The 12,972-nt window shown below is 35.6% G+C and overlaps 4 protein-coding genes across 6 annotated transcripts in view; 3 read left to right on the top strand and 1 right to left on the bottom strand.

Annotated features, from left to right (window-relative positions):
• Positions 1–674, top strand: part of LOC111429729 (probable galacturonosyltransferase 11) — a 27,027-nt gene extending 26,353 nt beyond the window's left edge. The window contains exon 4 of the transcript XR_002708213.1: positions 664–674. The gene's annotated coding sequence lies outside the window, so the exon portion shown is untranslated. The remainder of the gene's footprint in view (positions 1–663) is intronic.
• Positions 1–3,318, top strand: part of LOC111429736 — a 5,981-nt gene extending 2,663 nt beyond the window's left edge. The window contains exons 4-7 of one of the 2 annotated variants that reach the window (XM_023065703.1): positions 162–264; positions 304–394; positions 872–924; positions 2,896–3,318. In XM_023065703.1, the coding sequence (XP_022921471.1) occupies positions 162–264; positions 304–394; positions 872–924; positions 2,896–2,919 (271 nt within the window). In that variant the 3' untranslated portion in view covers positions 2,920–3,318. Of the gene's footprint in view, positions 1–161; positions 395–871; positions 925–2,895 lie in introns of both variants that reach the window. The other variant, XM_023065702.1, reaches the window with a different exon arrangement.
• A 4,574-nt stretch (positions 3,319–7,892) lies between these two features.
• LOC111429730 (O-fucosyltransferase 34-like) lies at positions 7,893–10,490 on the top strand. Its single transcript, XM_023065688.1, has 8 exons — positions 7,893–8,320; positions 8,401–8,468; positions 8,548–8,636; positions 8,719–8,884; positions 8,962–9,251; positions 9,337–9,541; positions 9,612–9,769; positions 9,867–10,490. The coding sequence occupies exons 1-8, from the start codon at positions 7,993–7,995 to the stop codon at positions 10,120–10,122; spliced, it is 1,560 nt and encodes a 519-aa protein (XP_022921456.1). The 5' UTR covers positions 7,893–7,992; the 3' UTR covers positions 10,123–10,490.
• Positions 10,491–11,396: 906 nt separating this feature from the next.
• The window catches only part of LOC111429728 (transcription factor BIM1-like), a 5,750-nt gene continuing 4,174 nt past the window's right edge, over positions 11,397–12,972 (bottom strand). For both annotated transcript variants that reach the window (XM_023065684.1, XM_023065685.1), the window contains exons 10-12: positions 12,282–12,742; positions 11,917–12,046; positions 11,397–11,808 (exon numbers count right to left, since the gene is read on the bottom strand). In XM_023065684.1, the coding sequence (XP_022921452.1) occupies positions 11,704–11,808; positions 11,917–12,046; positions 12,282–12,742 (696 nt within the window). In that variant the 3' untranslated portion in view covers positions 11,397–11,703. The remainder of the gene's footprint in view (positions 11,809–11,916; positions 12,047–12,281; positions 12,743–12,972) is intronic.

Here is a 12,972-nt window from a genome sequence, read left to right as displayed (position 1 = left end):
AAAATTTTTTTTTTTTTTTTTTTTTTTTTTTGTGTACACTTAGCTTCTTACCAATCTGTCAACTCTTTGTTTGTGTCCTGATCTTCAGGCCTTAATTTTCTTAAAGAATTTCATTAACGAAATGTCAAATTTTCTTGTTCTATATTCTTTTACTTCTGAAGCTATGAGAAAAAGTACATGGAGGATGTCATGCTGAAATCAGCTAAACAAGTTGAAGATGGAAAGAAGGAACCTGATAAAACTGAAATAACATCTAATTCTCATGAGAAGAAAAATGCTCCAACCTTGTCATCAAGTGATCAGGAGAAGAAAAATGCTCCAACCTCCTCATCAAGTGACCAAGACTTGGACCTATTTCTTCTTGGGGATCTTGGAGACAGCGATGACGGTCCAGGTACAGTGCCACAATTTATTGATGTCTGCTCTGTACTAAAGATTTCAGACAAAGAAATCATGCCTCTACTTAATCTTTAAAGTTCAAACAAAGATCTGATCCTTTGACGTTATTGATTTTGTCTATTCAAGCTTGTTAATTTTAACAGTATGACAAATTGTTGTTGTCAAGATGCTGTATTAGCAATTGGCATATATCTTTTTTAGTCCCTACTGAAGTTTTTTATCTGGCAGAACAAAAAACTGCTCACTTCTTTATCAAAAAGGAAGACACTAGAGAAATGTGGTTCTTGGATTTGAAACAAGTGATTTGAGGGAGTGGCTGCCATTGGTCATTTCCATGGCTTCAAACATTATGGTGCAATTATTAGCAATGGGCATAGCATATGCACAGTCCAGTTATATAGTCCAGTTTATACTGTTGATGTCATTTTGTCATTTGAGGTTGCTGCCACTGATATTCTTCCCGATTTTTCAGATGATGGAGATGAGGGCTTTGATGATGATTTTGACAAAATGGTTGACAGTTCGGTAAGTAGAATTTATCATTTGCTTTACGTCCCTGTTTTCACGTTTGACTAATCTCTTGTGCCTGGCATCCCAAGGTTTTCATTGAAGTTTCTTATGAATTTTGTGTTGCTATGTTGCTGAGATTTTGTGGTCATTAATTGGATTTAGAAACTCCTACCAGAGAATGTGATCATATATTTGCTTTTTTCTTTCACGATTAGAGTTTTTAATTGGATTTATAATAGGTTGATTTTAGTTCTATTCTAGGAACAATTCAAAACAACGTTCAAACGAAATCCATAATCTGAGCAAGTTCTTTCAAACAGAATTTTGTTTTTAGAAATTAATAATAGTTCGTTCCACTCTCCAACCGAGCTTTCCCTTTCGGGTTTCTCCTCAAGTTTTTTAAAATGCGTCTACTAGGGAGAAGTTTCCACACCTTTATAGAGAATGCTTCGTTCCACTCTCCAACCGATGTGGGATCTCAAAATCCACCCCCATTTCAGGGCTCAGTGTCATCGCTAGCACTCGTTCCTACCTTCAATCGATGTGGGATCTCACAATTCACCTCCCTTTAGGGCCCAACATCTTCACTGGCACACCACCCAGTGTCCACCCCCCTTCGGGGTTCAGCGTCATCGCTGGCACACCACCTGATGTCCACCCTCCTTCAGGGCTCAGCATCCTTGCTGGCACACTACTCGATGTCTACCCCATTTCGTTGGCACACAACCTGGTGTCTGGCTCTTATACCATTTGTAACGGCTCAAGCTCACCGCTAGCAAATATTGTCCTCTTTAAGCTTTCCTGTTCGGGCTTCCCTTCAAGATTTTTAAAACGCGTCTGCTAGGGAGAGGTTTCCACACCCTTATAAAGAATGCTTCCTTCCCCTCTCCAACTGATATGGGATCTTATAGCCATCCCTTCGAGCCCCAGCGTCCTCGCTGGTACTCGTTCTTCTCTCCAATCGATGTGGGATCTCACACAACCTCCATAGAATTTGATATCCTCTATAGAATTTGATATCGTACGAGGTATCTTGACAACCAGGGGTAGGATTAGGTAGTTGTCTCATGTGAATAGTTGAGGTGTGTAAGGTAATCTGGACACTTAGAATTCCTAATGATTACTCAGATATTTAGCTGTACTGCAGTTTCAACCTTGTAAATTCAGCTTCATGCATTACTGTAATTTGCTAGTTCTGGAAGTCAAAATCTGAAAATGTTCATTTTTCTCTTCTTGTTACCAAAATCGTATACCTATTATTTGGTAATTGAATTTTGTCTTCAATCCATAAGACGACGAGATACTAATTGTAGATGACGTTCTACTTGTTCTTATCCTAATATTGATTCATTGCTTTCGTCCATTTGGAAGTCCCCTTCTAAGGTTCATGGCTGTGGGGATCGGGTGATGTCAAATAAAGCCCAAGTCATATCACTCCATTAGATGTCAAACAAGGGCTTTGACTTAAAAAACAAAGTAATATTCTTATGGAACCAATGACAGCCAAATGCAAAAAGCTCCTCGAAAAAACACCATCAAGCCCGTTGGTTCATTCTTTGATTCCTGATAATCTGATGTCTCAGACCCATCCGTGACAGATTTTGAACACCCTATCCATGTAATCCGAATTCTTAGTTGCGCAGTACTAACTTTCTCCTAAAAGTGTTCTCAAGTGAAATACAGATTGTATTAGGATTCATGAAAAGAAATGACAAGTTGCTTTCTTTAAAAGCATTCAAGTGCTTTTTTATCTATTTTTTGTGTTTCTCTAGCCACTTTTGATAGTAAAAAATTTGACAAGTTTTTTCTAGAACCAAACACTATAATTTCTTAAGGAAAAAAAACATTTTTATTCATTCATCACTCCAAATTCACTTTTTATGTGCTGCTGAACTTTGGTGGTGGTGGAATTCTAAGTCGGATTACATTTTTATGTTTTTATCGTGTGCCTATTATTTTGTAATGAAATTTGTCTTAAACCTTCAGGATGACGAGAAAGACAAATTGTAGGAGACAGCAGCAGGAGTGTTTTCACATCAAATCATTGCTACTCATCCATTTGAAGTCGTCTTTTCCGTTCTTGGTGGCAGAGTTCAGTGGGCTAAATGATGATCCAATGAAAAACCCATTTGAAGTCCTCTTCTATCACTCCACTGAGCAGCATGTGCACCTGAACCTGTGCAGGAGAAACCGAAGCTTATATGTTCATTATTTTTTTTCCCTTCTCACACTTGCCACTGAGGGAGGTTCCCATGTACACAAATCCTGTATTATACTTGGACCTTTGGTTGATTTTGTACAGCACTCAGCACCTTAGCTTGGCCCTCTTGGTGTAGGATTAATATTTGTTTAAATTATAGGTTTAGTTCTTAAACGTTCGAGGTTCTTGAACTTTTAAGTTTATGTCTATTTGGTCCTTAGAGTTAGATACATCTACAAACTTTCAATTTTATATATTATTAATTTCTAGAATTTTTCAGAGATTCGTTTAAGTGCTTATAAGACATGGTAAAGTTTAAGACGGTTTAGACACAAAATTAAAAGTTTAAAAATGAAATAGAGACTTTAAAATTTATGGACTAAATTTCGAGATGGTATATTCTAAAGTTAAAGTAAATCAATAGATTTAGACAAATTTAAACTTCCGTTGCGTAGATAAGAAGTAAAGTCTATGAGAGAAATTTAAGTTTGAAGCACTTCTAATATGATGTTTAATTATCATTACATGTAAATTTGTTAGGCTAACTCAATTTAAAGAACTTTTTTCCCAATATATTATCCACTTTTTAGTTGGATTGACGAGTTTAAACTATAATGCACTAATTCTAATCACTTAATCTCGTTTCAGATGTCGAGGAAAGTATTTCTCTTAGTAGATACGACACTAATTACTATATTAAAAATCGATAGTTCGATCTTCTACTTTCAATTGTTGAATTTAAAATATGTTTAATTATTTAAAATTTATCCAAAAACATGTTTAAGTTCAGATTAATTCCGAACATAAAAAAAGAGCTCAAGATTTAAACATCTAACCAGTAAAATAGATATACATATGATCATTTGCTTCGGGTAGCTACCCGAGCATTGGACATGGACCATCCAACCACTTAAATTTTTCTTAGGCCAAACACATTGTATTCAACTTGTGACAACTTATTTGCTACATTTTGTCTTATATATATTTTTAAAACTATGCTTCAAATTCATATAAAGTTGGGATATTCCTTGGAAATAAATTTATTTTGTTTTGCTGACATTATAATATAAGCTGCCTCTTGAAGTTAGAAATCCCTTTTTTTTCCAAGAGATGATTTGGGCATCTTGATTAATTAAATATTAACATTAATTAAAAATATTTATTTTTCACTTATTTTTCACTCTTAGATCATTATTAATTAATTTAAACATGACATAACAGCTAAATAACCTACTTAAAACTCAAAAAATAAAATAATTTTTTATTTATTTAATGCTCTAAGAAACCCACGGATTAAAAAAAAAAATAAATAAATAAAATCCCACAAAAAATAAAATAATGTTTTTATTTAAGCCACCCGTTGTGGAATCCTTAGTCAACCCTTAGCTTGAAACCTTAATGGTGGCTATCCTTGAAGATGTCAGCCCTATTGGTTTATTATTTTATTGAAATAATTGCTAATTATTCACATAATATCACTAATTATTTTTTCCAATATTAATTATATGAGCTACGTCCCAATTTTATAAATATGATAATCAATTTTTTTATTTTTTTTAAAAAAGAGTCATATTTTTCTTTATTGAAGTTTATTTAAACAAATATTGAATTCCAATTGAACCAATAATTGATCAAATTAATCTTTTAAAAGGAAGATTATATCCATTAAAATCAAAGTCTTCCCTAATATTATAGTCCATTTGAAATTTTCAAACTCTAAAATGGTTTTAAAATACTTTTCATTATAAAATAATCAAACCATCTAGTTATTTAATTTTATCCATAAAACTTTAAGTTTTGTAATTTCAAATTTATAATAATTTAATTTATAACAATTTAATTTTTATAGTATAGAAATTCATCATAATTAATAACTATTTCAAATTTATAATAATTTAGTCCCGACACTACAGCCGTCTTTTTGTGCTTTTTTAATAGGTAAAAATAATAATGGGTAAAAATGTAATAATGGGTAGAAATAAAAGAAACACGCGCTTTCACGCGCGACAGGTTAGCACGTGCCACTCCCCTAAAAGACACCGAACTAGTTCTAAATAACAACGTGGTCCTGGGGCCCACTGCAGTTCAGAGTTCACAGTTGAGACACCCATTCTTTCCCTCTTACCGATTGCTCACGCGAATATAGCGGGTGTGGTGCTCAATCTCTTTCTCTGGTCGGCGCGTGAGGTGGAAGCCGGGCTTGTCCAAGTAGGACATCTCTTTCAAGCGAGCTCGTTCCACGTGGCTTAACGGACCCACCTACAACCAACGCGATTCTGACACCTGGACATCACTTTCATCACACGGCTTAGAAGCTTTGGAGACGGTGAGAATAAAAACGACCGTTGCGGTTGCGGCACTGTCATAGTTCAGGCTCCGTCAAGACGTCGTAACCGACAGTGTAACGGCAGTTGAACGGCGAAAATTCCCTGAAAATAAAGCCAGCTGTCAGTCCACGCAATCAAAATAGATTTTATCGCGAATATATCGTTCCGTCAATGGTTCTCTTTTTACATTAATTCCATAAATTATTTTTAGAATATTAGATTTCATAATTAAAAGTTTGCTTTATTTTGTTTGACATGTGTTGGTTTTCTTTTATTTCTCACTTCCTTTTAAATATATTTTTCATTTATGGTCAATTTGTAACGTAATTTCTTTTTTTTTTTTGTTTGGTTTCCATATTTTCTGAATTTAATTCAATATCTGTGACCGAATTTATACGATGGTTACTATGTTAAAATTGAAAGACATACATGATATCATTTACATATATTATCACATGACGATCCACATGTTGATTTCTATTACCTTGTGAATTGTATCACATAAACATTTTAATTTTTATTGGTTGGAGTTAGTTGGCAAACCGAGTAATGACTTGAAATTGACATAACGCACCAATTAGAGTGCATAGGGTTTATGCTTATAAACAAATAAAATAAAAAACACACTTTAATTGAGTTCAACCGTTTCTCCGCTCTACAAATAATCATTAAAAATGCGGTGTGTAACACTGAGGAGCCTGACCTTAAATGGGGAGAAGAACGAGGAGGAAACATACAGAGATTTCTCTCTATTAACTAAATAGAAAAGGAAAAGAGGAGGAATTGAGATTATACCTATACATATCGAAACTAAGACACAAAATTAGTTTAATATATTTGTGTTTATATATAGATATATAGTAGTAAATAAATATATTAAATTTACTACTATGTTTTTCATTTTGAAATACATATTTTATTAAAAATTATATTTGAAAGGAATATATATATAAAACGAAAAAAAAAATTCGAGATGTGAATCTGCGTGTTGAACCCCTTTACTTAATTCTTTCTAAAACTTATCTTCTAGTAAAACATTAATACGTTTTCTATGGGTCAAAGATTTAGATCAGACACCTCTGTGATTAAACTTCAATTTTTTTTTCTTTAATTCAAAATAAATGGATGAAAATTCGAATTTTGATATCTTTGGCCAAAAGAATATGTGTTAATCAGTTGAATTATGCTTAAATTGACTGCATCCTCACCCGTACTTCACCGTGTTAAAGTCAACTCTACATCTAATAGTTCCATCTCTTAAATTTAGCCATGGTTTATTGTTTTTTCTTACGTCTAAACTTAGAAAAGTTGAGGTGATTGGAATATATTTATTTTTGGTCCATTAATTCTAAATATATATATATATATATTTTGTTTTTAGAGAAAGGAAAAAGTCCAATACTTTGTATGAGTTATTTAAAAAGAAACCATATTTATTAGGATGAAAAATTAATTAATACTGGAAGATGAATATTAGCAAAATTAGTATTATTTTATTTTTAAAAGAAAAAAAAAAGCATAAAACTTAAATTGGAAGGAAAGTAACATTATTTTTTTTATTTGTAATGAGTAAGATAAGACGAGGCAATTAATTATATTTCTAAAATTCAGAGCAAACAAATAACAAAAGGTAGTATTTGGAATTTCCAAATATATTTTTATGTAAATATAAATAAATAAATAATTAAAAAAAAATATATATATATATATATATAGTTTTAACTGAAGTACCGGCGGAAAATTAGTAAAATATCGCCATATATTGTCGGCGAATCGTCAGCAGATTAAATGCACGCAAATCTAAGGATAGTACAATCACCCCAGCATAGCATACGGGTCTTGATATCCCACCGTAGGAGCCTGCCACGTGGAAATATGACCCATTTGATTTACGACACGTCATGAAGACAGTGGGTCCAGTTTTCTTGATGTTTAGCTGGCCTACATTTATTGGTGTGTTTATTTAATTATGGGTGAGCACGGAGCCCCAAACCAAACTCCCTCACAGTCACTCGCGGGTTAACTTCCTGAGGTGTACGGCTTCTGACTTTCTCTATCTACCCTCTCTCTCTCTCTCTCCTCCGTGTGTTTGTTTGGGAATGCGAATACTCTCGGCCACGATCCTTTTGCTTATCGAAGTCATTATCTTTCTCTCTCTTCCTCTCTTTTTCTCTCTTTTTATATCGGTCTATTTTTTGCGGTTGTGCTGTCGAACCTTGCCGGCGGAGAGTGGTGGAGCTCAGTGGGGGGTCGGCATTTTTGTCGGCGGACCAACCAATTCCATTTCGGGATTTGAATTTCTCTTCCCAATTGGGACGATCCCATTCAGAGGCTTTAATTGATCTGGGAAATGCAGTAGGAGTTGGGTGAGTTTAGATGCGGCGGAGTCTTGGGAGACTGACAATTTCAGCGCGGTTTTTACGGTAATGTGTGAAGAGTTTTGAGATTGAGACTCTGGGGTTGAATCGGTGAGGAACTGGTTGGCATTGGCGGTGGATCTCGTCGGATTAGGAGGGGAAATTGTAATTGTTGTAAGATGCAGCGGGGGAGATCGTGATGTGCAGGGTAGAGAGGAAGAAGTGGTCATTGAAGAGCTCTATGGTGATGGGATTGAAAGCATTGGGAGAGAGCAAAGTGGAGAAGCTCAAGAGTTCAATGGTGTCGCCGAGATCGAAGATGAAGCTATGGATGATCCGTGCAATGACTTCTATATTGATTTGGACGTGCATCGTGCAGTTGACCGCGCTGGGGGAGACGTGGGGGCCGAGGGTTTTGAAGGGTTGGCCATCTTGTTTCTCTCAGGAATCTGCATCAGTGGATGCGTTTGGTATCATCCCTAATAAGCCTCTTCCACTTCCCCCCAAAATAGTTCTTCCCCCCAAGAGTAAGTTCTTGTTCTACATGATTTTGGTGGTTTCATAAGCTGTCTGTCCTTCAATTCTGATTCTGTTCTTGTTTGTGTAGGGGTGTATAAGAACAATGGTTACCTGATGGTCTCCTGCAATGGAGGGCTCAATCAAATGAGAGCTGCAGTGAGTGGCATCTTCTCTACTTGTGAATTGTGATATCCATCCAACATATTGAGTGCTTACTCTGTTAAATGCTTCACAGATTTGTGACATGGTAACAATTGCAAGATATTTGAATGTGACCCTTATCGTACCTGAGCTAGATAAAACCTCCTTTTGGGCTGACCCCAGGTTTGTTTTTGCTCATTCATTCATCTTCTCAATGCATTCATATCTAGTTTTGAACAAGCTTTGTTTGGCGATGATGTTGCAGTGAATTCCAGGACATATTTGATGTACAACACTTTATTACATCACTCAGAGATGAAGTCCGCATACTGAAGGAGTTACCTCCCAGGCTCAAGAAGAGAGTGGAACAGGGAAGGATTTATTCCATGCCACCAATTAGTTGGTCTGATATATCTTACTATCATAATCAGGTCAGTTTTCAGCTTTGAATTGCATAATCTGTGTATCTCTTGATTTTGATAGAACCTTTTCTGTGTCTTCATTATAGGTTCTTCCTCTTATTCAAAAGTACAAGGTTGTGCATCTAAATAGAACCGATGCTCGACTCGCCAACAATGGTCAACCTATGGAGATTCAAAAACTGCGGTGCCGGGTAAACTTCAGCACGTTGAGGTTCACTTCCCAGATTGAGGAATTGGGAAGAAAAGTTATAAAGCTGCTAAGACAGAATGGGCCTTTTCTAGTTCTACATCTCAGATATGAAATGGATATGTTGGCATTTTCTGGTTGCACCCAAGGCTGCAATGATGAAGAGGTTGAAGAGTTGACAAGAATGAGGTTAGTCTGTTCTTCTACTGAATGGTGTGGTACTGGTAGATATGCTATGAGTGTGAACTTATTCTAATCATTGTTGTGTTGGTAGATATGCTTATCCCTGGTGGAAAGAAAAGATTATAAACTCTGAGTTGAAAAGGAAAGATGGGTTATGTCCATTAACACCTGAAGAAACTGCACTGACACTGAGAGCACTGGATATTGATCCAAATATCCAGATTTATATTGCTGCTGGAGAAATATATGGTGGGAACAGGAGAATGGCTGCTCTTGCTAAGGCTTTTCCAAAAGTGGTTAGTGTAAATCTCTTAGCTCGGGTCGGTATTTGATCATGTCCTGAAGCCATTTGGATTGTTGAAACAGGTTAGAAAGGAGACATTGTTGGAACCTTCAGAGCTTGGGTTCTTCCAGAATCATTCATCTCAGATGGCAGCTTTGGATTATCTAGTTTCGTTGGAAAGTGATATATTCGTTCCTACATTCGACGGAAACATGGCGAAAGTTGTCGAAGGTCATCGCAGGTGGTATATACAGTTTGTGTCATCTTTTGCTTAAACATTCAAGCTCAGTTACACAATTGTTCATCTGAGAACTGACTGTTTGTTTATGTTTTTGTAGATTTCTGGGGTTTAAGAAGACAATCTTATTGGACAGAAGGCTGCTTGTAGATCTGATAGATCAATACAACAGAAAACAGCTGAAGTGGGGTGAATTCTCATCTGCAGTGAAAGAAGCTCATGCAGGTCGGTGGGGGGGCCCTACAAAGAGAATGGTGATTCCAGAGAGGCCTAAAGAAGAAGATTATTTCTATTCTAACCCAGAAGAGTGTCTGCAGTTGACAGAGGAGGAAGGATTGAGTAGCAGAAGTGCATGATTGACATAAATATATCTCTAGATTTTATTACGGAAGAGATATTTAAATAGAGTTTCCCCGCATGCATTCTGGGAACACTATGAGAGGTCAATTTCAAAAGAATCCAACAGAATCTGTGGAGGACATGTTTTAATGTTATGCCATAATATGCAATACCTGTATAGAACAACAAGAACAAGAACAAGAAGAACAAGAAGAACAAGAAGAACAAGAACAAGAACAAGAGCAATAAGAGAGCAGTTGAAGTTAGAAGATCCTACACAGAAGAAGAAGGCACAATTGATCAGCCATCTCCAATTTTTTTTGTTTTTGTTTTTGTTTTTGTTTTTGTTTCTTTCTGATCAGCCATCAATCATGTGATTTCGATATGTTATGTTGTCATGATATACCATAAATAACACTACATTTTCACAGTTACTTTTCTTCCTTCCTGTTCATTAAGGGTCTCTCTCAGTTATCTGAATTGGCCATTTTGACAGAATAAATAATGGGTTGTCTTCTCTTGATCATCATGCACAGCAGCACCAGAGTGATTTCTTTATAGAACCAAGTGTTTTAGTTGGGAATGAAAAATGAGTTATTAAATGCTAGGAGTTGGTAAACGGGGGCCTATTTCCTTGTGTTACCAAGTATTATATCCTATCGGTAGTTCTTGAGGATGCTTGATTCTCAGAAAGTGACAGGAGAGTAGTGGCCAGAGGAGATGAGGTCTTATTGGTTTAAAAAAATGGATGCTTCTTTATTGGTTGGTTTTTGTCTCCTAATTAGTTTCCCTTGAAGAGTAGGCTTGGAATTTAGGGAAGTGGAACAAAACTTTATCCAAACCACAAAAGGAACCCATGGATTCTTGTTCAGCTTCTTGGGTTGGTAGAAGTAAAACACAGCATTAGAGTCATGGACAAGAAACTTGCCTTCATAATTAAACCAAGCACTAATTTGGAATATATTCCTTCAATTATTGTTAATTTTTTTTTTTTTTTTTTTTTTTTTTTTTTTTTTTTTTTTTTTTTTTTTTTTTTTTTTTTTTTTTTTTTTTTTTTTTTTTTTTTTTTTTTTTTTTTTTTTTTTTTTTTTTTTTTTTTTTTTTTTTTTTTTTTTTTTTTTTTTTTTTTTGTCACTTTTTCACTTGTGTTCCTTGTTGACTATGCCACATTAACTTTTCATTCCTTTTAAACGCCAGTTGTTGTTCAAGAGGGGCAATATATCTTCAATGGTTAAAGTCATTGCATATATCTTCAATGGTCACTTTCTTTATATAGGTTGAAAGAAACATATTTGAAGGAGAAGGCTTTCCATAAAAATGCAATTATAATTTACATAGAAAAAGAAAAAGCGGCTTCTCAATGTTATATGGTGGAAGCCTTAATTATGACAATAGAAAGAAGAATTTTGGATAATGCTACATACCATTGTGTAGGGTAGGTATCCCTAGAAAAATGAATTAAGCTGGACATAAATTTTGGATAATTGTGTGGTTTTGAAACCAGTGGCAGACGCATGGGAACCCGCAAAAAAGGAAAGAGTCGCCCCCTAAAAAATGAACAAATTATGAACGATCACGAAAAGACTGGAATTCTCACACTAGCTTTCGGCAGTCTTGAGCTTCTTTGTGGCTCTCTCAGAATCCTCTGTCGCTGAAGCTCTAGAGTGCGTGGTTGCCATATCGTTTATGGGAATATCGACATCCTATAAATAATGAAAACAATGTAGCAGAGTCATATAACATGAATATTGTTTTCTAGGCAAGAGATCATATGATGAAGTAGAAATAAGATCAAGATAGCATCAGATTACCTTAACAATAGATGTTGGAGATACGGCTCTCCTAGTTGCCCGCTTACCGAGTTCTATTTGCACAGAGATCCTGGACTGCGATAGATCCACTCCAGAACTCTGTAACGCGTGGGTGAGAGTATTTAATAACCTGCAAACCCAAATCAAAATGTAGTTGATTAGTCGTTCGGTAGTCAAACTGCTGCTTATACAATAAGAATTCCAACCAATATGGTAGCTGCTCGGTAACAACCTCTCCACATAACAAATTTGAAGGCTTATGATTCATATTGAACAATAACATTAGAGAAATAGTAGATTAAAGAGACCAACGACAGAGATAAGAAGGTCAAATGGCCAAGCTGATAGAAATAACAAAAGCTCACCCTTGAGAATATACACTTGAGATGTTAATGGTGCCCCCTTCAATGGTCAAATCTTGTTCTTTCTGCATTTCACTTGCAACAGCAACATCGCTATTGTGGCACCTGGCCTCACATGACCGGATTTGGGGACGTAATGAGGGATGATCCTTTTCAGATGCAAATTGCTTTGGGTGTTGAGGCACTACACTTCCATCCCGTGTAGATGCATAGAGTTTTGGCGGCACTATCGTGGGAAACGGCAATGCATTACTTGTTCTTCCAGAATGGCGATCGACTGCTTTCAAGGTAGAAGCAGAACCTGTGTCAGAATCTACCACATTATGTGAACTCCCAGGAACAATTGGAGATAACGGAGTATTTTTCTCAACGAACTTTGCTGCTAAAACTAGTGCAGGAACAGAACCACTACTCATCCCTCGAGATTGATCGTTATAAACATCTGCACTCCGTTGGTTGTTTCTCTGTGCAGCCAAAAGGTTAAATGTAGAAATAAAATTTAGTTGTATACGGACGATCAATTTACTAAATTGATTAAGACCTTAAGTACAAGCCACAAGCCGATTCCTTTATGGACAAATTGCACATATAAAACATGCCGATCCATAAGCTAAAAACTAGAGTAGGCAATCTTTCAAATTACAAATTGAAAGGAAAAAAAAAAAAAAAAAAAAAAAAAAAAAAAAAAAAAAAA

This window comes from Cucurbita moschata, unplaced genomic scaffold, assembly GCF_002738365.1.
Source record: "Cucurbita moschata cultivar Rifu unplaced genomic scaffold, Cmos_1.0 Cmo_Scf00032, whole genome shotgun sequence".
NCBI lineage: Eukaryota > Viridiplantae > Streptophyta > Magnoliopsida > Cucurbitales > Cucurbitaceae > Cucurbita > Cucurbita moschata.
Note: the sequence above shows the minus strand (reverse complement) of the source record. Positions and strands in the feature narration are given on the sequence as shown.

What these genes read in the sequence shown, in the direction of transcription:
- LOC111429730 (XM_023065688.1), top strand. Translation starts at nt 7,993, where the DNA reads ATGTGCAGGGTAGAGAGGAAGAAGTGGTCATTGAAGAGCTCTATGGTG. An exon ending in TCAATCAAATGAGAGCTGCA is followed by an intron (nt 8,469 to 8,547) that starts GTGAGTGGCATC and finishes AATGCTTCACAG; the next exon opens with ATTTGTGACATGGTAACAAT. An exon ending in TATCTTACTATCATAATCAG is followed by an intron (nt 8,885 to 8,961) that starts GTCAGTTTTCAG and finishes TCTTCATTATAG; the next exon opens with GTTCTTCCTCTTATTCAAAA.